The following is a 17,945-nucleotide window of genomic DNA, read 5'->3' as shown; positions in this document are numbered from 1 at the left end:
AGCCATTTGGCCTCTAATATATTCAAGGATATCCTGTAACATAGTATTCAACCTTTCTGTTTTCTGAATACAAAAAGCCCAAGGCACTTAAATTGTGTGACTACATAATCGCATAGCTGAGACCACTATTAGTCATGTCTGAAGAGTCAAGTAACTGACTGACATGGTACATCCTGTGCTGACACACCGATAGTCTTTAATACTCTTTTCCATGGTCACATCATCCATATTTTGAGTGAGCTGATAAAAACAAACAAACAAACAGACATGAGCAGGGTTATTTTGTTCTTATCAAGCTAGTCTGATCAGATGAGTATGGATAGTTGTAGAATTGAATAGTTTCTTATTCTTCTCAGGTCTTCTCAAGTTTTATGCCTTTTCTGTCTACCTGTCTGTCAGTGTCTGTCTGTCTGTATTTCTCTCTCTGATGTTGATGCTCAAGCATTTCCCTTTATGTTTCCTAAATAAACATATTCCCATTTCTACCATACTAAAAAAAAAGATAACTGAACTAGCACTATAGATATCTCATTTCAAAGGTATGTCTGTTGTATTGATGTTTGGTTATGTTTCTGAGTATAATTGTCTTTACTTTGAAAAATTTTTGTATTTGTTTTTGCATGGGTTTTTCTCTTTTGTGTTTTTTTTTTCCAAGGAAAGAGATCTATTAAGCCAAATCATTGATGTTTGTGATGTTTTAATGCCATAATTTTTTTTTTACTTCTCGTCATTCAGGTTGCAATCCTTGCCAATAATTTTGATTTGGCGGAGTTGATACGAAAACATTCTGGGCAGACCCTTGGTGCGTATTCAAAACGTGAGCATGCTGTTCCCCTTTCTGTCTGTCTGACACTGTTTCGTAAGCGTGACGTCATCCTCTCCTCCGCATTTTTTGTTCGTTTTATTTGCAGTTGCGTGTGTGTGACAGCTCTTGTCATGCCTCGAGCTTGTTTAAGTTTGCAGCATCTTTGCAGTTTGTCTGAAGTCTTCGGGGGTGAAGTGTGTGCAAGGTAGCACCCCACCTGTGGAGAAAAGAACGAAATATTATTACCGAAACAGAAGTATTGCCTGTATAGTAGAAAGCAACATGCAATCACAGGGTATATCAATATTTAACTTGATTTAAAAAACCAACATGCTTGGTAATCTAAAGATTAGGAACAACCTGGATGGGTCTTTTTACCTTATATTGTGATGCAAAGATTTATTTTTTTAATGGCTTTTGCATCATATAACCACTGCATTCATGATAATGCAGCTGTGCTTACATTTAAAGATGGAATAGCAGAAGAAATAGGACACTATAGTATAGTATAGTATAGTATAGTATAGTATAGTATAGTATAGGAATGGAAGATGAACAGGCTTTGTCACTGTCAAAAGGACCTTAAAGGAATTTATTCATTAGCTGCTGCTGTGAAAGCTTTTGTTCAAGTTGATCCTCTTCATCTTAAAATCAGTTTCCTCATACTTGAGATCCCAAAATGTAGAAATACAATGTGTGGACATCTACTTGCAGTAAATGTTTTTTGTTTATTAAGTTGCTAAAATAATCAAGCTGTGATTGCAAACAACCAAAGCAAGCCTGCTGTAGATGTGTTTTGTGTAATTTAATGAAACTGCACTTCAGAACTTCAAAAACAAAACTGTATGCCTGACTTCACCGTAGAACTTTGAACAAAATTATGTGTGAAACTTCCCTTTAGAACTTTAGAGCAAAATCATCTGTCAGTTTGCACTTTAGAACTTTAGAGCAAAAGTATATGTCAAACTGCACCATAGAACTTACGAGTGATATTGTGTATTAATTAAACTGCAGTTTAGAACTTAGGAGCATAGTTCAATAGTTTCTGAGAAATTTATCTTAAAGTGTGCCACAGCTTGAAAATGCATGTTTGTGATGAGTTAGTGCCACCACTTGCCACAAACAACAAACACTGCCAAAGGGTTCCAGCTGTATGTGTAATATAGTGAAATGATTGTTTGACAATCAGCAAAGTACCCATGAAGGTCATCAATAAAAGTGTCACATATGCCTGTTTGAAATATAAATTTAAGAGAAGAAATTTATTCAGTCCAATTTTCTTTCTTGAATCCTAGAAATTTGGTGCAGTTGATTGCATTCTATAAACACAGTGAATGTTTATGAATTTTTATAAAAGCAGTGAATTTTGATAATTTTTTATAACCAGGTACATAATGAATATTAATGTAATGACTTAGGTACGGTGGCCAAGCAAATCGTAACGCAAGAAAGTTTTAGAAAAAGCCTGAAATGCCAGTCTTCATTTTGATTATAGCTTGCTTTGCCTGGACTAATTTTGTAATGTTGCATACTCTACAGCTGGGTATACCATTAATGCATGACCCTCAATGTGTGCACATTATTGCACTGTGCTGGCATGGCACCGATTGCATTACGCTGCACGTCTTCACCTTTTTGCACCAACTGAATTTTTCAGCATTGCAAGATATCATCATCAAACCTCTCTTCCTCCATTTGAGAGATGAATGTGTATATTCCTGCGATTAGCACTTTAGTTTTAGGTTAATGTTTACCAGACTTTTGTGATCATATTGCACATTCAATTCCAATTCCAGTTCTTTTTGTATGCATGTGATTGCATCATTCAGAAACCAGTATGCCCAATACTACGTAACTCTATTTACCCGATACATTAGGCACTCTTTCGTTATTAGAGCAAGGAGGTCTAGCTAGTCACAAAGATAGTGAAACCTTTTTCTATCAATCTAGAAAATGTTTAGCTTCATATCAAATGCTCTCGTCTGCATGTTTTTTTCCTCACAGCAATGAGCCACTTGAGATATTAAAAAGCATTCAAGTTCTTGTGTCTTGAGTGTTTAGCTTGTATGGATGTATCTACAACATATGCTCATATCCTTGGTAATTCCTTGCAAAGAAGTGGTGCAAAAATAGCAAGATTCAGTCCTGGAGTTGGGCCTCAGAGCACTGTCAGAGGTTGCCCATAGCCAACTACAGCTCATCAAGGGCACTGTTAAATGGAAAAGTTGCACTCAGGAGAAGTTTCAAATCCCTGGTTTAATGCAGAATAGTGTGAAATTGCATTTATTCATATTGTATTGCCTATTTTAAAAATCAATTTTGGATTCATTTCATATGTTTATTCATAAGTTTGTATGCAATTAGGGCCTTTGTGTCAGTAGTAGTAATATTAATAGAGCAGGAATTAAGAACATCCTCTTTCTTTTTTTTTTCTCCCAACAACAGATGCTTCACAAGACACACCCACGTACAGCAAGCGGCGGCGCTGGGCAAACTACATCAGCCAGAGCCAGTCGCTGAGTCAGGTGTCGGGCCAGGCCTTTCTGGACCAGAGTCAGGACCGGTACGGCCCCCGGTCCCGCATGTCCCTCGCCACCATCCCAGGATCACCGGAGAGGAGCATTGGCAATGGATCGGCAGGTGAGAATGGTGGAGACATCTCATGTTTTGAAAATGGCAAGAATTGAGTAAATATCTACTCAGTGACTAAACTTTCTCCTGGTATACATGGACTTCAAGGCATCATACTTGGTGAAAGGGAAGGGCGAAGTGGCCGTATTCAGCCAACTGTGTACTGTATACGCTGTTATTTTCACGTACCGATATTTTCGCGAATGAGGAGATCATAGACATTTTCGCGAGATGTTTTTCGCGAAACCGACGCTAACGTTAATGTACTATTACCAAAGCGCATGGAGACATTTTCGCGTGTAGTTAAATTCGCGATCCAACCGTGACTTGCGAAATTCGCGAAAATTAAACCCTCGCGAAAATAACAGCTTATACAGTATTCTTTGATACATTGTGCTTCTTGTTGACATGGAACTATTGTAGACATCATCCCACAGAGTTGATTGCAGGAAACTTTTAAACCAATTTGAAATCAGAGTACTCTTTGTATTCAGGACAAGATTTGGACTGCTGTGTGCAAATATCATCTCAGTGGTAGATTGTTCATTTATGGTTCTGATGCCTCAAGTATTAAATCTTTGATATTTCAGCCAGAATGAACTCATTTCATCTCAAGACTTTGCGATCTTGTGCAACTGCAGACTTTGCTTTGACGTTTTTTCAAATTATTAGCTCTGTGATTATTACCTGTTGCTAACTTAAATTGTCTTAGTCATAGTTTGGCTTGGGGATTTTTTCTCCAAAAATGTCATGGAAGAAAAAAAGTATTAAACTTTTTAGACATGAGATTTTTCTGAACTAGATGCAAAATTTGTGTAATGTCTTTTCTATGCATTTTGTTTTTTGTTACTCTTTGTTGTTTAATGAGGCATATTAGAAGCTTCTGGTTTGATGTGATTCATTTCATACCTTGCCCTTGAGATGCTACAAAAAAGGCTCTCATGAACCAAAAATAAAAGCAAGCTCTGCAAGTGGTTGCTCTGATTACTTCTTATTTCGATCCTGGTAATGTGACAAAAATACAAAAGGATAGTCTATTTTCTGCCGCTACACCTGTTCTATAAAGATCAGATATAGACATGATTGTCAAAAGAAAGAAAAAAAAAAGATCAAGTTACAGTTTGCACACAGGTGGTGTGGAATGGTTTGTGGCAAACATACTTGAATGTAATATACTTGAACTATTATGGTTATGCAGCGACAAGGACTCATACTAATACATTGTACCTAGTGTGTGCTTGGCGGTTGGTTGTTTGTCTCAGTATGTTTGTCAGTCTCTTTGTGTATCTCCTTTTTTTTTCTCTCACTTGAATCATTTAGGATATACAGTAGATCAATTCATAGCATGATAACTATATGAACAGATAAATGGGGAAACATATCACAAATGACAGCTGAAGGAGATGATGCAAAGATGAATGGATGGATGATGGGATGTGATATGGATGAAATAATGAATCTGAGATGATTGGTATATCAAGTAACAATTAAGATTTATGACTGACATACAGACGTCCATAGGTACACATATACTTGTTTGGTGTGGTATTTACAAGATGTAGTAATATGTCATGTTTTCTGTTTTAATCTGTAGGATTTGTCAAATTTGTTAGACATTCCTCAGTCTTCTTCTAAAACAAGATGAATTTTCCAGGGGTTCTGGCAGCTTCCAGATGATCTGTCACAGCTAATACTAAATCCATGAAATAGGTGCTGCGCACTCTTGATAAAGTTAAAGTCAGTTGGTGTTGAATTACAATTACCCCTCCCTTGCCCGTATTTGTGAGTTTTAATGAGGAAAAGTGCTCCCCTCCCCACTCCACCCCCTCCCCCTCAGTTTATGCACTGTAGATAAACTGAAAGTCCATTGGTGTTTGCTTATAAGTACCCCTTTCCTTGCCTGTGTGTGTGGGTTTTAGTGAGGTAAACTGCTCCCTCCCCACCCCTCCGTCAGTTTGCGGTGAGTAACGAAAATCACTTGAGGTTTAGAACGCCATGTGGCGAGGTGGAGATGGGAGCATGTAGCAGACGTTCAGATTTGCGTTCCCCGAAATAGAAGAGGTCTCGACCTCAAAGGAGACATTAGTCAAGAGCTATTCTCGTCGCCTCATAAACCCCCTCCAGTGTCAAAACAGCTACGTATGCCATCCCCCGTTCCCGTATCGCATCACATGTTGGAGTGTCTCTCTCGTGTGGCTGGGCTGTCTTGTGTAGAGAGGGAGGTGATTTTTTTTTCTTCTTTTCTTTTTGCAAGCTGTTGGGACAGAGGTAGCTGCCATCTCTTTAAACTGTTCTCTCTCCCTCTATTCAGATTCCATCAGTAAGATTCATTTGAGTTCTTGTTGGTGTGTGTGTGTGTGTGTGTGTGTGTGTGTGTGTGTGTGTGTGTGTGTGTACGCCTGCGCGGGGGGGGGGGGGGGGGGGGGGGGGGGGGGCAAAGGGGGAGAGTGCAAGTCTTTTATTTGACAGCTGTGACCTGTTAAATAAATCTTGTGGATATCGCACTCATTCTTCAAGGTTACTACTAATTTGTTAGTCATGATTTTGGTTTTTCATGGACAAGGTCTTACTTTGTACCGGTGTTTATTTTTGTTTTTGTTTTTCCAGGGTTGTTGCATCATGTAATTTGTGCTCTAGTTCATCCAGTTTGTATTCATCCCTTTGGTTAGACCTTCTGTCTCTCACTCCGTGTGTAGTCTAACCATTTCCTTATTTGTTGAAACTAGTGTGCTGGATGTTCATTCTTTTGTCACCTTTTTGTTGTTGTTGTTGAGAGACACGCACAAAACTTTTCCTTTGCTTTTAACACAACATTTTTCAGAGTCATTCTGAATGTATTAATGATGCATATGTCATTCACCTTTTCTCTTTCCCTGCATCGCCATCAATTAGTGGGAGTTCATCCTGGGCAAGACCCGATGGTCCATCGGAAGATCAAGGAAGCCCCCAAGGGGCGGTACTACATGGCCAAGCAGAACTACTCCGCCCAGGAAGTGGGGGAACTGTCGCTGCACAAGGGGGACCATGTGGAAGGTATGTGGCATGTGTTGCATTCTTTAACTTAACCTGCAGAGTCCCGGTGAATTTTTTTTTCAGCAGAAATTATCTTTTTAGTGGGATTGTTTGTTATTTGTAAAGAGCTTGTTTGAATGATATTCAACAATTTGCAAGATTGAATATTATTTTTGATTCAGTTGAAATTGATCAAATGGAATGTTCCATATTATGCTCAGAGACATACAGATTCAGTCAGAATGGTTCTCCCCCTCCCCCATTTTGTAATGCATCATGTTTACATTTATTCAATGCTTGTCTCCAAGCCATACTTGAGATCATGTACATTGTATGTGAGCATGAAAGAGGTTGCTTGATTGACACATCAAGGGACGACAGACGTACATGCAGCCTTAACTGTTGTATGCCCGTCATAAACATTTGTGACTCTGACCTCCGCTCCGCATTAGTTTGCCGCTTTGTCACTCTGTTCATGGAAAGAGTCGACTTGAAGAGTTCACGTAATCCTGAAAAGGAAGCAAGTCGTTTCATGTCCTCTGAGGAGGATCATGTTGGCAAATGATAAACTAGTGATAAGGGGGCCGCAGACTGAGGAACTTTTGATGACTTTGCCATCATTGTTCGCTCGAAAATGGCATTGTATTTTATGTCTGTTGCACGATAAGGATGGCTGCCCGATTTACAAGCCATTTATAGCCAAAAGGAATCTTAATTGCACCCTTTATTGTGTACGCTTTAACATTGAAGTCCCAACAATTGCGTAACGTTGGGTGATTACCCATCCATACCACCACCCTCCCCCCCCCCCCCCCAAAAAAAAAAAGAGAAAAGAATTACTTCTGGTTTTCCTGGTTTTCCTCGTGACGATCAGATGTGAGGTGCACATAATCATTGTTTTGATAGCACTCTACCACGTAGAGTGCCTGTGAGCTGTTTAACCCTTTGTCCACTTTCGATGCTCATAGGCACAGAAAACCCCATAGCGTTGTACTCACTGTCCACGATTCCTGACACGGAGAGGGTTAAACAGAAATTGAAAACAAAAAGTTGAGCCAATTTTCTTGAAAAGAGACGTTTGTTGCACCAACTGTAGAATGAATTAAAAGATAAATGTGTCACATACTGTGTACTCACACTCAAAGCTTCCCTCTGTACTTGTTTCCGTCTGGTAGTACCATGCGAGAGAATGAGTGATAAACTTTTCTCCCTTGCAGTTATCGCTATCGGAGAATACAATTTCTGGCAGGGCAGAGTAGCCCACAGTATGGGCTGGTTCCCTTCATACTGCGTGACTGAAATCTCGACAAAATACCGGAAAAGTAAGTTCGATATTCCTCCTAGTCTGTTGGAATACTTCATTCGGACAATTTGGCTGTGGACATGTCAGTCCTTTGGCCGTTATCACGTGCTAAAGTAATGGAGAGCTAATCTTTTGAATTCTGGAAGTTCCTTCGAGAAAGTTATGATTAGTTTCTTCAAGAAAGTTTTAATTATGTTTGTCTCCCTGTCACTCTAAGGACTTTCTGTGACAGTGCTTTCCATCTATACTGACCACAGCAGTGGATACGTCTAGTCAGATTCATCCACTTTCGTTTCCACCCATCATGCATTAGAAACGTGATTCGTTTGATTATGTTTGAAGTATGGTCATACGTCATCATTTGTTAGCGCTTAGTGCAGATATTAGTAGAAACAATGATGTATCATGCCACAGGAATCTGTCCAGTGCATCTCATCCATATCTATGTCTTGTCGCATCACATGGTGATCGGAATGATTTTGATGCTGGTGAAAGTAATGACAATGATGATTGATGGTGATAATGATACTAAAAATTATGATTTTTAAATTTTATGCAATTTTTGTGGTCTGTGACCCAAATGCCAGTATGCCATGTGAACAGTTTGAAACAATGTCAATTCTAGTGAGCATTTTTTTTTGTTTTGTTTATCATAGGCAGACAGTAGGTTAATGAGTAATTGCTAGATGATCGTCATGCGTAGCACATTTTTCCATGCAGACGAAAACTGCATGTATTGTAAGTAGTGAAATGTGATGATTCATCTTGTAATATACATCCCATGCCCAGTAGGCTGCAATTGACCATTCTCAAAGGTTACAACATATTTTCAGTATTGTCACTGTTTGCTGCATATCTGAGTGCACATCACGTATGTTGCAAAATACTTGGACTATTGTGCTTGATTGCACACATTGTGGTATGCTGGCCTCATTACTGACGTGAAGGATTTGGGCAAATGTTTGTAATTGTTGGTCAAAATAGATTTGCCTGAGCTGTTATCCTTGTACAAATACAGTGCATATCAAAAAAAAAAGGTAATCCAACTTTGGAGGGCTACTATTTTATAATTGTTGGCTATGGAGAGTGCAATGTTTGAGAGGAAAGGGGAACTCTTCCTCTTTCCATTGATACCTATTTATGTTGACAAATTTCATGCATGACTGAGCACATGAACTTTAAAGACAACAGTGACAAATTGCACGTTTTCCAAGTTTGCGTGTTATTGTGAAGGAACAATGCTTATCTCACTGCATGGATGAGATCTTTCAATGGAGGTGGTCGAATCATCAGGCCAGCCTGTATGACTGCAGGTTCGTGTTTAGGGTTTCTTCTAACCATTTATGGTTCATATCCTTCAACATGGCCACGTTGTTGAATACTTGGTCCTTCCCATAAAGGCTAAACCATTATCCATTTTTCTCTCTTCACATTTAAAACATGGTTTGTCCCTGCGAGCTATGTGTTGAATATGAACAGAGAAAAGGGATTGTGTGGGTTGGCCTCTGTGGGAGTGACTTTAGTTATCCAACAGATGGCCATCTTAAAGGTTATGAACCATAAAAGGTTAGGAAAAAACCCTAAACACAAACCCTAAACACAAATCTGCATTCGTACAGGCTGGCCTCTTTGGCCACTTTCATTGACAGATCTCATCTATGCAGTGAGACATGCATTGTTCCTTCACAATAACAGCCAAACTTGGAAAAAGTGCAATTTGTCATTGTTGTCTTTAAAGTTCATGTGCTCAGTCATGCATGACATTTATCAACATAAATAGGTATCAATGGAAAGAGGAAGAGTTCCCCTTTCCTCACAACTAACAGTGTGCTCTCAATAGCTGATAATTATGAAATAGTAGCCCTCCAAAGTTGGATTACCTTTTTTTTGATATGCACTGTATAAGACATTCCACATTGAAATACCAAGAAAGAACATTTATTGTATGTTCTCAGATCATTTAGCAGCTTTGGTGGTTTTGCCCACATGTATGTCAGCTAACATGTAATTATATATTACAGTGAATATACCAGTATTTGAATAAGACTTTTTTCATCAGCTTTTGATGATGTTTATTTCAAATCGAAGTGGAGATTGATCATGAACTCTTGCTATTAGGAGCGGGAGTCTTGCATTTCTTTTGTTCCAGGTATGTGCGATATTGAATACTTCTATCAAAGCTTGAAATTGTGCTGCACAGTCATGCTATGTGTATGCAGATTAGAACAGAAAACTGTATCCAAGTACAAATGATAGATGGGAATGTAATTTGTAAGGTACAAAATCTAATTCCTGTCATGCAAATAAGATGTAAAATGCAACAACTACCTTGTTGAGATAGCTCTGTAAAAAGTGTAAATTTGCTATATATATTGAGTTGAGAAGTGTCAATGGCCTGTTTACAGGATGCACAATTTCCTTTCACACATAAGCTTCTGGCCACATCTCAGCTGCACCCTCATATTGAATCATACGCACCGTGAGAAATGGCTGGCTGTGTTCCGAGGGAAAAGCTTGTCCCTGAAATGCCTGTGGGGATCAGGGAAGATTTGCGTGCCTCTAGTCAGAGACCGCAAAGCGTTCAGTAAGCGCCGATTTTAGCGGGATGAACTCGCCGGCGTCGAGCAGACGATACAGATCTGGTAGTATTAGCACCATCACCCATGGCAACAAAGTTGAGAAAAAAAAAAAAATCTGTGTGAGGAGGGAGTTTGTCTTTCATCATAGTTTGTCTGTCATATGAAAGAAATATTTTCATTTTACTTTTTTTTTTTTTTTGCTGCACACTCACTATTTCCAGCAGCTAGACTCATAGTTTGAGTTTGAGCTGAACATGCACATGATATGTGAGAAGTTTACACACCCAGTCTGGATTCTATTACATAAAAAGTTGCTATGATGGGAACTACGGTTGCAATGACAAGTGCCATGGTAATGACATGAATCCCGCTACCTGATTGCCTGTTGCTACAAGAAATTGCCATTCCAGCTACTTCCTATTATAACATCTTTTATGAAATAAGACAACCCTGGACTTGCCATATGTCGACACTGTGAAGTCATTGAATCTGTGATTTATGAGTTGTCAATTTTTGTCATGGCAGGTTGCGTTCATGAGATGGCATTCATGAAAAAAAAAAAATGTCAAAATTGCTTGCTTTATAGGGTGACATGAAGATGTCGTAGCACACAAAAAGATCACTGAGATAAAGATTTTCACTCTTAAAATCTAAATTTTTAAGCAGTGTAAAATCACAAGTGCAATGTGTTAAGACAAAGCTAAAAGCCATCTTCAGAGTGGTATTGTTAACATAATAGTGGTAATTATGATTGTAGCTTGCAGTAGTGAATGATTAGATGTGGAATTGTGACACTTGTTTTGACATGACAAAGAAATTTTTGGTGGTAGTAGTAGTAATGATTATAATGATAGTAATGATCAATTCAAATGATATAAATAATGATAATAAATAATGATTCTAATAAAGCTAAAAATGATAATGACAGTGATAAAAAGATAATGATAGTAAAATTAGTAGTAATGATAATACATGTAGTGATGATAGAGTCTAGAGATACATGTGTAGCCATATCCAAGTACTGTAGTTAAAACTATTGTGTCAGTGTGTCCCTGTAGCACCTTTTATATTATGTTTGTTGGCCTGCAGAATATGGTGGTGTAAGCTAATCTACTTTATGGGGTTTACATTGAAGCACTCACACAGGCTGGTTTTGTCATTGGTGCCATCATCAGTAATCGAGCAGTAAGAATTCCAGCGGACAATGGATTTCGAGCGATGAATGTGCCTCAGATGACCGCCTAATTCCTTGAAGAGCTTTTCTTTCTTCATTGTTTGCAATCAAACAACGCTTTCTTCTTCTTCTTTTTTTTCTTTGAATGTCCTTGTCTGATCTCATGGCCATTTCTTGTATAGTGCGTACCGGTACTTTTTCATTGTTTTGTTTTTTTTCTTTTTTTTTTTTGGTGGTGGTGGTTTGTTGCATTTCGACGCCGCTGCGTCAAATTTCAGGGAGAAATCAATGGAAGGTTTGTGTGATGTGATACTGCTTTAGTGCCTTTTTCTTTCTGATTGTGAATTTGTGTTTGTTAGTGGCTGTTGAGTTCATGAAATCTAGGTAACTTAATTCTACATTTTATACCACTGTATGCCCTGTCTATCAGAAAACCACAAAAATGCAGCATTTTTTCTGTTTTACACCCAACCTCAAAATATTCTGTGAAGGTACTAGAAATTGATTAGATATGTATTGTTAGCATGAAATCAGCATTTATCATAAACACATCTGGATGTTGAATGTATGGTTTTTATGTAGTATCCTTTCAAGAAGTGTAACCTACTCATAACTCTCATTTGTTCAAAAAAATATTTTTCAGTGATATGTAAGAAAAGTTTATTTTCGTAAATTAACACCAAGACCGCACTCTATGCTATGTTGAGGTAAAATGAAATAGAACGAGTAACTGTTTTAGGAGGTCTCATGGTTCAAATCCCGATGGAATATCATTTTCTTTGCTCAATATTTTACTAATAGATGATATTCATATATTCACACAACATATGGCATGAAAAGACGGCCAAGTTGGCTGCTTGATTTTTTTTGTCTGCCTATGCCGTCAACTGTCTTGCTTATCAACACAGGTCCAGCAGGTAACTATTTGGCCAGACTCTAGCCTTCGGCAGTGTTCTTAGTGGATAATCAGGCTTGCAGTAGGGCTTTTTATGTTTGCGTTTGTATTTGCTTTTTTCCTCTTTTTTTTAAAATATAACAGTCTGCTGTTGACTTCATGATTGCCATACCGATAAGGGGTGTTCCATGTTTTGGAAGTAATCCTTCTTTTTTTTCTCTTGCTCTGTTTTTTCGTTGACAGATTTTGGGGCCTCCCTTGATGACTCAGTGTTCAAAAATTTGCCACTTAAATTCAAGATCATTGCCAAACATTCCAGCAGTGGACCAAAGAGAGAGAGAGAGAGAGAGAGAGAGAGAGAGAGAAAGGGGTTATGGAGGAAGGGGAGGTGGATTTTTTCTCTCTCTTTGGGTCGTGTTGGCTCATGAAACAGGGTGGGACCAATCCTGTGGGTAGCATTTGTCAGAGATTCATTGTAAAAGTCATATCAATCAACTGACATATGAGATTAGGGTGGATATGATTGCCCAGAGCATAATTGTAATTTCTCTTGAAAAAAAACCAAGAACAAAGAATGTAAGAACTTGGGGAGAGGTTTCATTAGTTTAAGTTTGAGTTTCATATACACCTGTACTTGCGTAGATTCATATTTTTGCACTGAAGAGTTCTGCTCCTGTGAAAAACTTTTTTTATGAGAGAACTGCGTGACATGGCAGCATGATCCATGATTCTGTCCTATTATGTTTGTTTTTAATGGGTGTGTGTGTGTATGGTAGGGCCAAAATGTGCTAGGAATACATTGTTGAAAGAAATAATTTGGAGATCAGAATATCCAGTCTGATCTGTCCAGCTTTGAAGGCCCCATTTCCAGTTGACAAGTTCATCATGATTAACTGATGGGTGTGATTTCCATTAATCATTGTTTTATGCAGTACAGTCATTGTGACATGTGCAGTAGCTCCATTCAAAATTGTAAAACTTTTCTGGGAAAAGTCATCACATATTTCCTATTCCATTATTTCCCTTTACAGCATTGATATTTTTTCTGACATTGACAACATCTACAGTTTTTATGCCTCCACCCGGAGGGTGCGGGAGGCATTATTGCAAAATGTATTCTTTTTGTTTAGTGAAGTGTAAGAAAGGCAGAAATACCTGCTTAGCATTTCCTAGTAGCATTCCCCCCCCCCCCCACCACTTCTGCCAGTATCTTAGTGGCACGACCTGGGTGTCATAATGTGTGACTGTGTATTTGCATGAGGCAAGCATTGTAAACAACATTGCTTGAAGGATAGGAGTTGTTTGGTATGTACACATCATTCATGTTTTCCCAGCGTGTTCAGACCACTACTGTCTTCCTCCTATGGGCTTCCCTTCTTTTCTTGTGTTGTCTTTTTCTATTTGGTTATTTTTTTTTTATTTTACTTGTTTGTTTGTTTGTTTTGTTTCATTTTGCAAAGTATAATGACATATGTATTTTTATTAAGAAAGTAGAACATATAAACTTGCAATTACTCTGAAGGGTGTGGTCCTGGTATGGAAACTGAAATAATCTATTATAGAAAAAGGCCTGCTTTTTCTGCAAGAGTGTAGCATTAAAAGTCTGTCTGAGGATCTGGCATAGCAAAGTATTGTTACAAATAGCTAGATGAACTAAATAGATATTAAAGGAAGTGTGTAAACCTTTTTTAATGCTACTTTTCATAATATCCTGAGTGGAAATTCATGAGCACTTTGAACTTGATTATGGGATTATTTTTTTCTTTTTACGTATGATAGGACAAACACTTTAAGTTATGACATCTGTCACAGTTTTGGGTGTGTCTGCAAGCAGTCAAATCACAAGAGGGATTAAAAATTTAGACCGACTTTGAAAATATTCTGTTTGGATAGTAGAGCATGTGGTAAGAATTATACTTCCGCCTGACATTTTATCACACCTCTGCTAGCAAGGTTAGTTTTGGAATGTGGTTTTGATTTTTAGTGTAGCGCAAGTAGATAAAAGCAAAATATAGCAGTAGTTTGTGCATCACATAAATGAGTGTACGAACATGTTGAAGAAGTTTATCCAGTTCGATTGATTTTATTTGCAGCTCAGAGAAACTTAGGAAGTGAATCTTGAACTGGTAGTAATCTGAAATCTTTACTCTTCTATGATTTTATGTGTAAAGGTTAGTCAGTATCAAGATGGTGTCATATTTTATAATCTCCTCTTCAGCAGTACCGTAATTTAAAATCTGTAGACTGTTTGCTCACCCTCCTTGAGACTGACTGTCTATTGAATTGAGAGAATTAGTGTCTCCTATTATCAATGGTTGTGGCATTTCATATGGGCTTAATGCCTTCCTGATATATTCAGATAAAAAGATTTAGACCTGGGCTTTGATGAAAGACTAGTAAAACAACCTTAAATGACCAGAACTTAATGGATTGGGGCTGATTAATCATATCTTAATTGCCCCTATGTGGATTAAGAGAAGGGATGGAACAGTACTGGTAGCATTGAATTTAGCTCAAGAACTGAAATCAAGTTGGCCATATGAACGTTAAAAAACATCTTGGAAGCAAAAATTTGGTCATTCAGATTAGTCAACAAAATTGAAAGACTTGTATGGAGGCTAGACCTGTGGATAAGGAGTTGTGGTTTTGATTGGAAAACATATCTAAATGCTAAATATCTCAATACAACTGGGGGGAAAATAGCAGCAGTGATTAGGTACAGTTTTGAATTGTCCAGAGAGAATAAGTTTTAAAAAAAGAATCTAATTCGTAAAGTATGAAAGTAACATGAGCCCTCTTTCTATTTCTGCAAGGTGAAACAGAAAATTCCTGATTTTCATAGAACCTGGCATAAGTGTGGCTATTTTAAGCTATTGATTGGTTTAAAGAAGCTGACAAAAATAGCTAACGGGAGTGACGCAAGTGACATTGATAGCCACGCAGACTCACAGTTGGAGAAAACCCAAGACATACAGACAGCCATCCAACCAGAAAAACAATTCAGACCTAAACAGGAAATCATTTCAAGAAAAGACTCATTTCTTTGTTTTGTTTTGTTTTTTTTTTTGCATCGTACACAATCTATACAAGGCGAGTACAAGACTGCATTTCCACTGTGCTTTAATATGGTCGTACATTTGTAATTGTGGCACCTTTGATATTTTCATCCTCTTGATTAACACTCTGTGTTGTCTAGTGTATATTGTTTGTATTATTAACTAGTGCATCATGGGTAAAAGTCTGAGTAATGGGGGGGGGGGGGTGGGAGGAGGAGGAATTCCAGGAAATGGTGTTTACTGTCCCTTTTCTTTTTGTAGACCTCTCTCATTCATTGATTGCTCTTTAGGATTGGAGATAGGCAGGCCATCTCCTAAGTTTCACAGTCACATTTGTTTTTAGTGGGTTCCTCTTTCCTGCTCGTTGCTGCTCTGAAGAGGGCAGTGCACTTTGCTCACTGAATGACGCAGCCGACGGGCCACTCCTATGCCACTGCGTCTCCAAATGCACCATAAAATGAGATTGAGTGGAGAACGAAACTATGGCAGAGTCCTAGACACACACACACACACACACACACACAAAGCAAGAACAACAACATAAAGTCAGCTGGGCTTGTTCCGATAACGTAATGACTCGTCATAAAAGCGGCAAAGATCATCGGGGAGAGGAGGAGTTATTTGCATTGCTTTCGTGGTTGCCGGGGGATGCACTGGCGGGGGAATCCGTGTGGTATATAAAGAGGGCAACTTCCCATTTTTAACCTCGTTCCCTATCACAGTTCTGCAAGGAAGTCGAAGGATATTAAGCGGAGATGATCTCTAATAGTGTGTATCAGTAAGATGCCTGAGCCATCATAGCTGGATTCTTTTACACCCATGCATTCATTTTTGGTCTTGTCATTCCATGTTTCATTGGAGGGTTGTTGTTTTTTCTTCAAAAAATATCCATCTTTCTGTTATCACTGGATGTGATGTGCATGTGGAGCTTTGGATTTGAGTAGAGGACTGGGCTTTTGTGTGGCGCATGGATTTGGTGGAAATTGACGCAGGGGAAAAGCTTGCCCAGATTTGATCCTTGGTTGGATTATTAAGGCAGGAATACCATTTTGATTACTTTATTTGGTGTGTTCATGTGAGGAGATTCAGACATGATTTACATTATTTGCTTCCATACTTTGGTAGCTTTTATGTGATATTTTCATTCCATTTTTATTTTTCATTATTGAGATTTATCTATGGCAGAATTTGCAGCTGTGTGACTGGTGCACTATCATGCCCATTATTCCATTAGAATCATTCGGGGGGGGGGGGGGGATGGGAGGGGAGGGGGATGATGATGATGAATAATGACTTCATCTTTATTTTCATCTCATTACTTGCAGTTTAATCTACTTTTATGTGTTCTTTTCTGTATTTATATGTGCAGTGTCAAGATTTCTTTCTCATCATATTTTTTTTATAGTTTATCTATCCATTCTTCTGTTTGTATTCCTTTCTTTTCTTTTTTCTCTTTCTTTCATATCTCAATCTATTCCCCAAGTGACACTTTATATGTGTCTTTATTTTACCCAAAGGCTTTTACAATGTCAATATCATTTAGAAATATTCTCTTCTGAATTACATTTTTTGTAGTAAATTCTTTCATATATTTATATACATCCACTTATGATATATATTTTTCATATACTTCCTGTTACAGAATTCCTAGAAGAGAGAAGTGAGGTCTTAACACTTTGATCAAGAGACAATATATTTATTGCAAATCAATTGCGATATGTCCATTCACATATAATCATAGACTGCATTTGTTCAAATAGCAAAGGTGATTTTCATATGTGATAACATTCATCAGATATCTCTAGAAAGTAAATATTGAATGATGTTCCTCTTTATTGAATAAAGTTCATCTTCTGTATTTCATATACCAATTGTAGCAACCCAGACTTGAGCTTACTGTCATCATTCATTAGGTTTGCTGTCCATGGTTTACTTCTTCAAAAAAGAGTGCAACTAGGTTTTCGTGCATGTTTCATAAACAAAGAGAGAAACAAACCTTACTAAAAGTGTAGTCCACGTTACCTGCAATCACAACTAGCTGCTGAATTGCATGAGGTTTCCCTCCAAGATGTGAGAAAGGGTAGATGTTGATTCAGTGGGGAGATTACCTACATTGTACATTCTTCCACTGTGACTCATGGTTGAACTTGTTTTGTTTTATGTTTGTTTGGGGTTGTTTTGTCATCTTGTGTTTTATTGGGACTGGATTTGGCAACTCTTTTGCCCTTTGCTCTGTTTTTCCACAAAAATGATAAATCTACACCCGCAGAAGAAAAGAATGTGCAAGCATGAATTTAGAGGCTGTATCACTTTAAAGAGAGGTTGGCCCTTTAAGTCTAAGTTTACATGTGCTCCTTTTGAAGTACTTTTTAGGGGAAATAACACTGTGAAATAGTCAAGACGGCATCACATATGTTTTTACTGTCAAGTTTGTAGCATTTTATTTTAAAAGAAAGATGAATGAAATAATAAGGCTTTTCATGTGCAAGT

At 38.0% G+C, this 17,945-nt stretch overlaps 1 protein-coding gene across 1 annotated transcript in view; it reads left to right on the top strand.

The window, feature by feature from the left end:
• The window catches only part of LOC139725372 (uncharacterized), a 66,108-nt gene that overhangs the window by 29,796 nt on the left and 18,367 nt on the right, over positions 1–17,945 (top strand). The window contains exons 9-13 of the mRNA XM_071636456.1: positions 736–817; positions 3,251–3,445; positions 6,329–6,469; positions 7,666–7,770; positions 8,408–8,414. Coding sequence (XP_071492557.1) covers positions 736–817; positions 3,251–3,445; positions 6,329–6,469; positions 7,666–7,770; positions 8,408–8,414 — 530 coding nt within the window. The remainder of the gene's footprint in view (positions 1–735; positions 818–3,250; positions 3,446–6,328; positions 6,470–7,665; positions 7,771–8,407; positions 8,415–17,945) is intronic.

The sequence above is a fragment of the Diadema antillarum genome, unplaced genomic scaffold (genome assembly GCF_040938485.1).
Source record: "Diadema antillarum isolate AM-2024a unplaced genomic scaffold, OU_Dant_1.0 seq00000035_RagTag, whole genome shotgun sequence".
Classification (NCBI taxonomy): Eukaryota; Metazoa; Echinodermata; class Echinoidea; order Diadematoida; family Diadematidae; genus Diadema; species Diadema antillarum.
The sequence above is the reverse complement of the archived record's forward strand: the minus strand, read 5'-3'. Positions and strand labels throughout refer to the sequence as shown.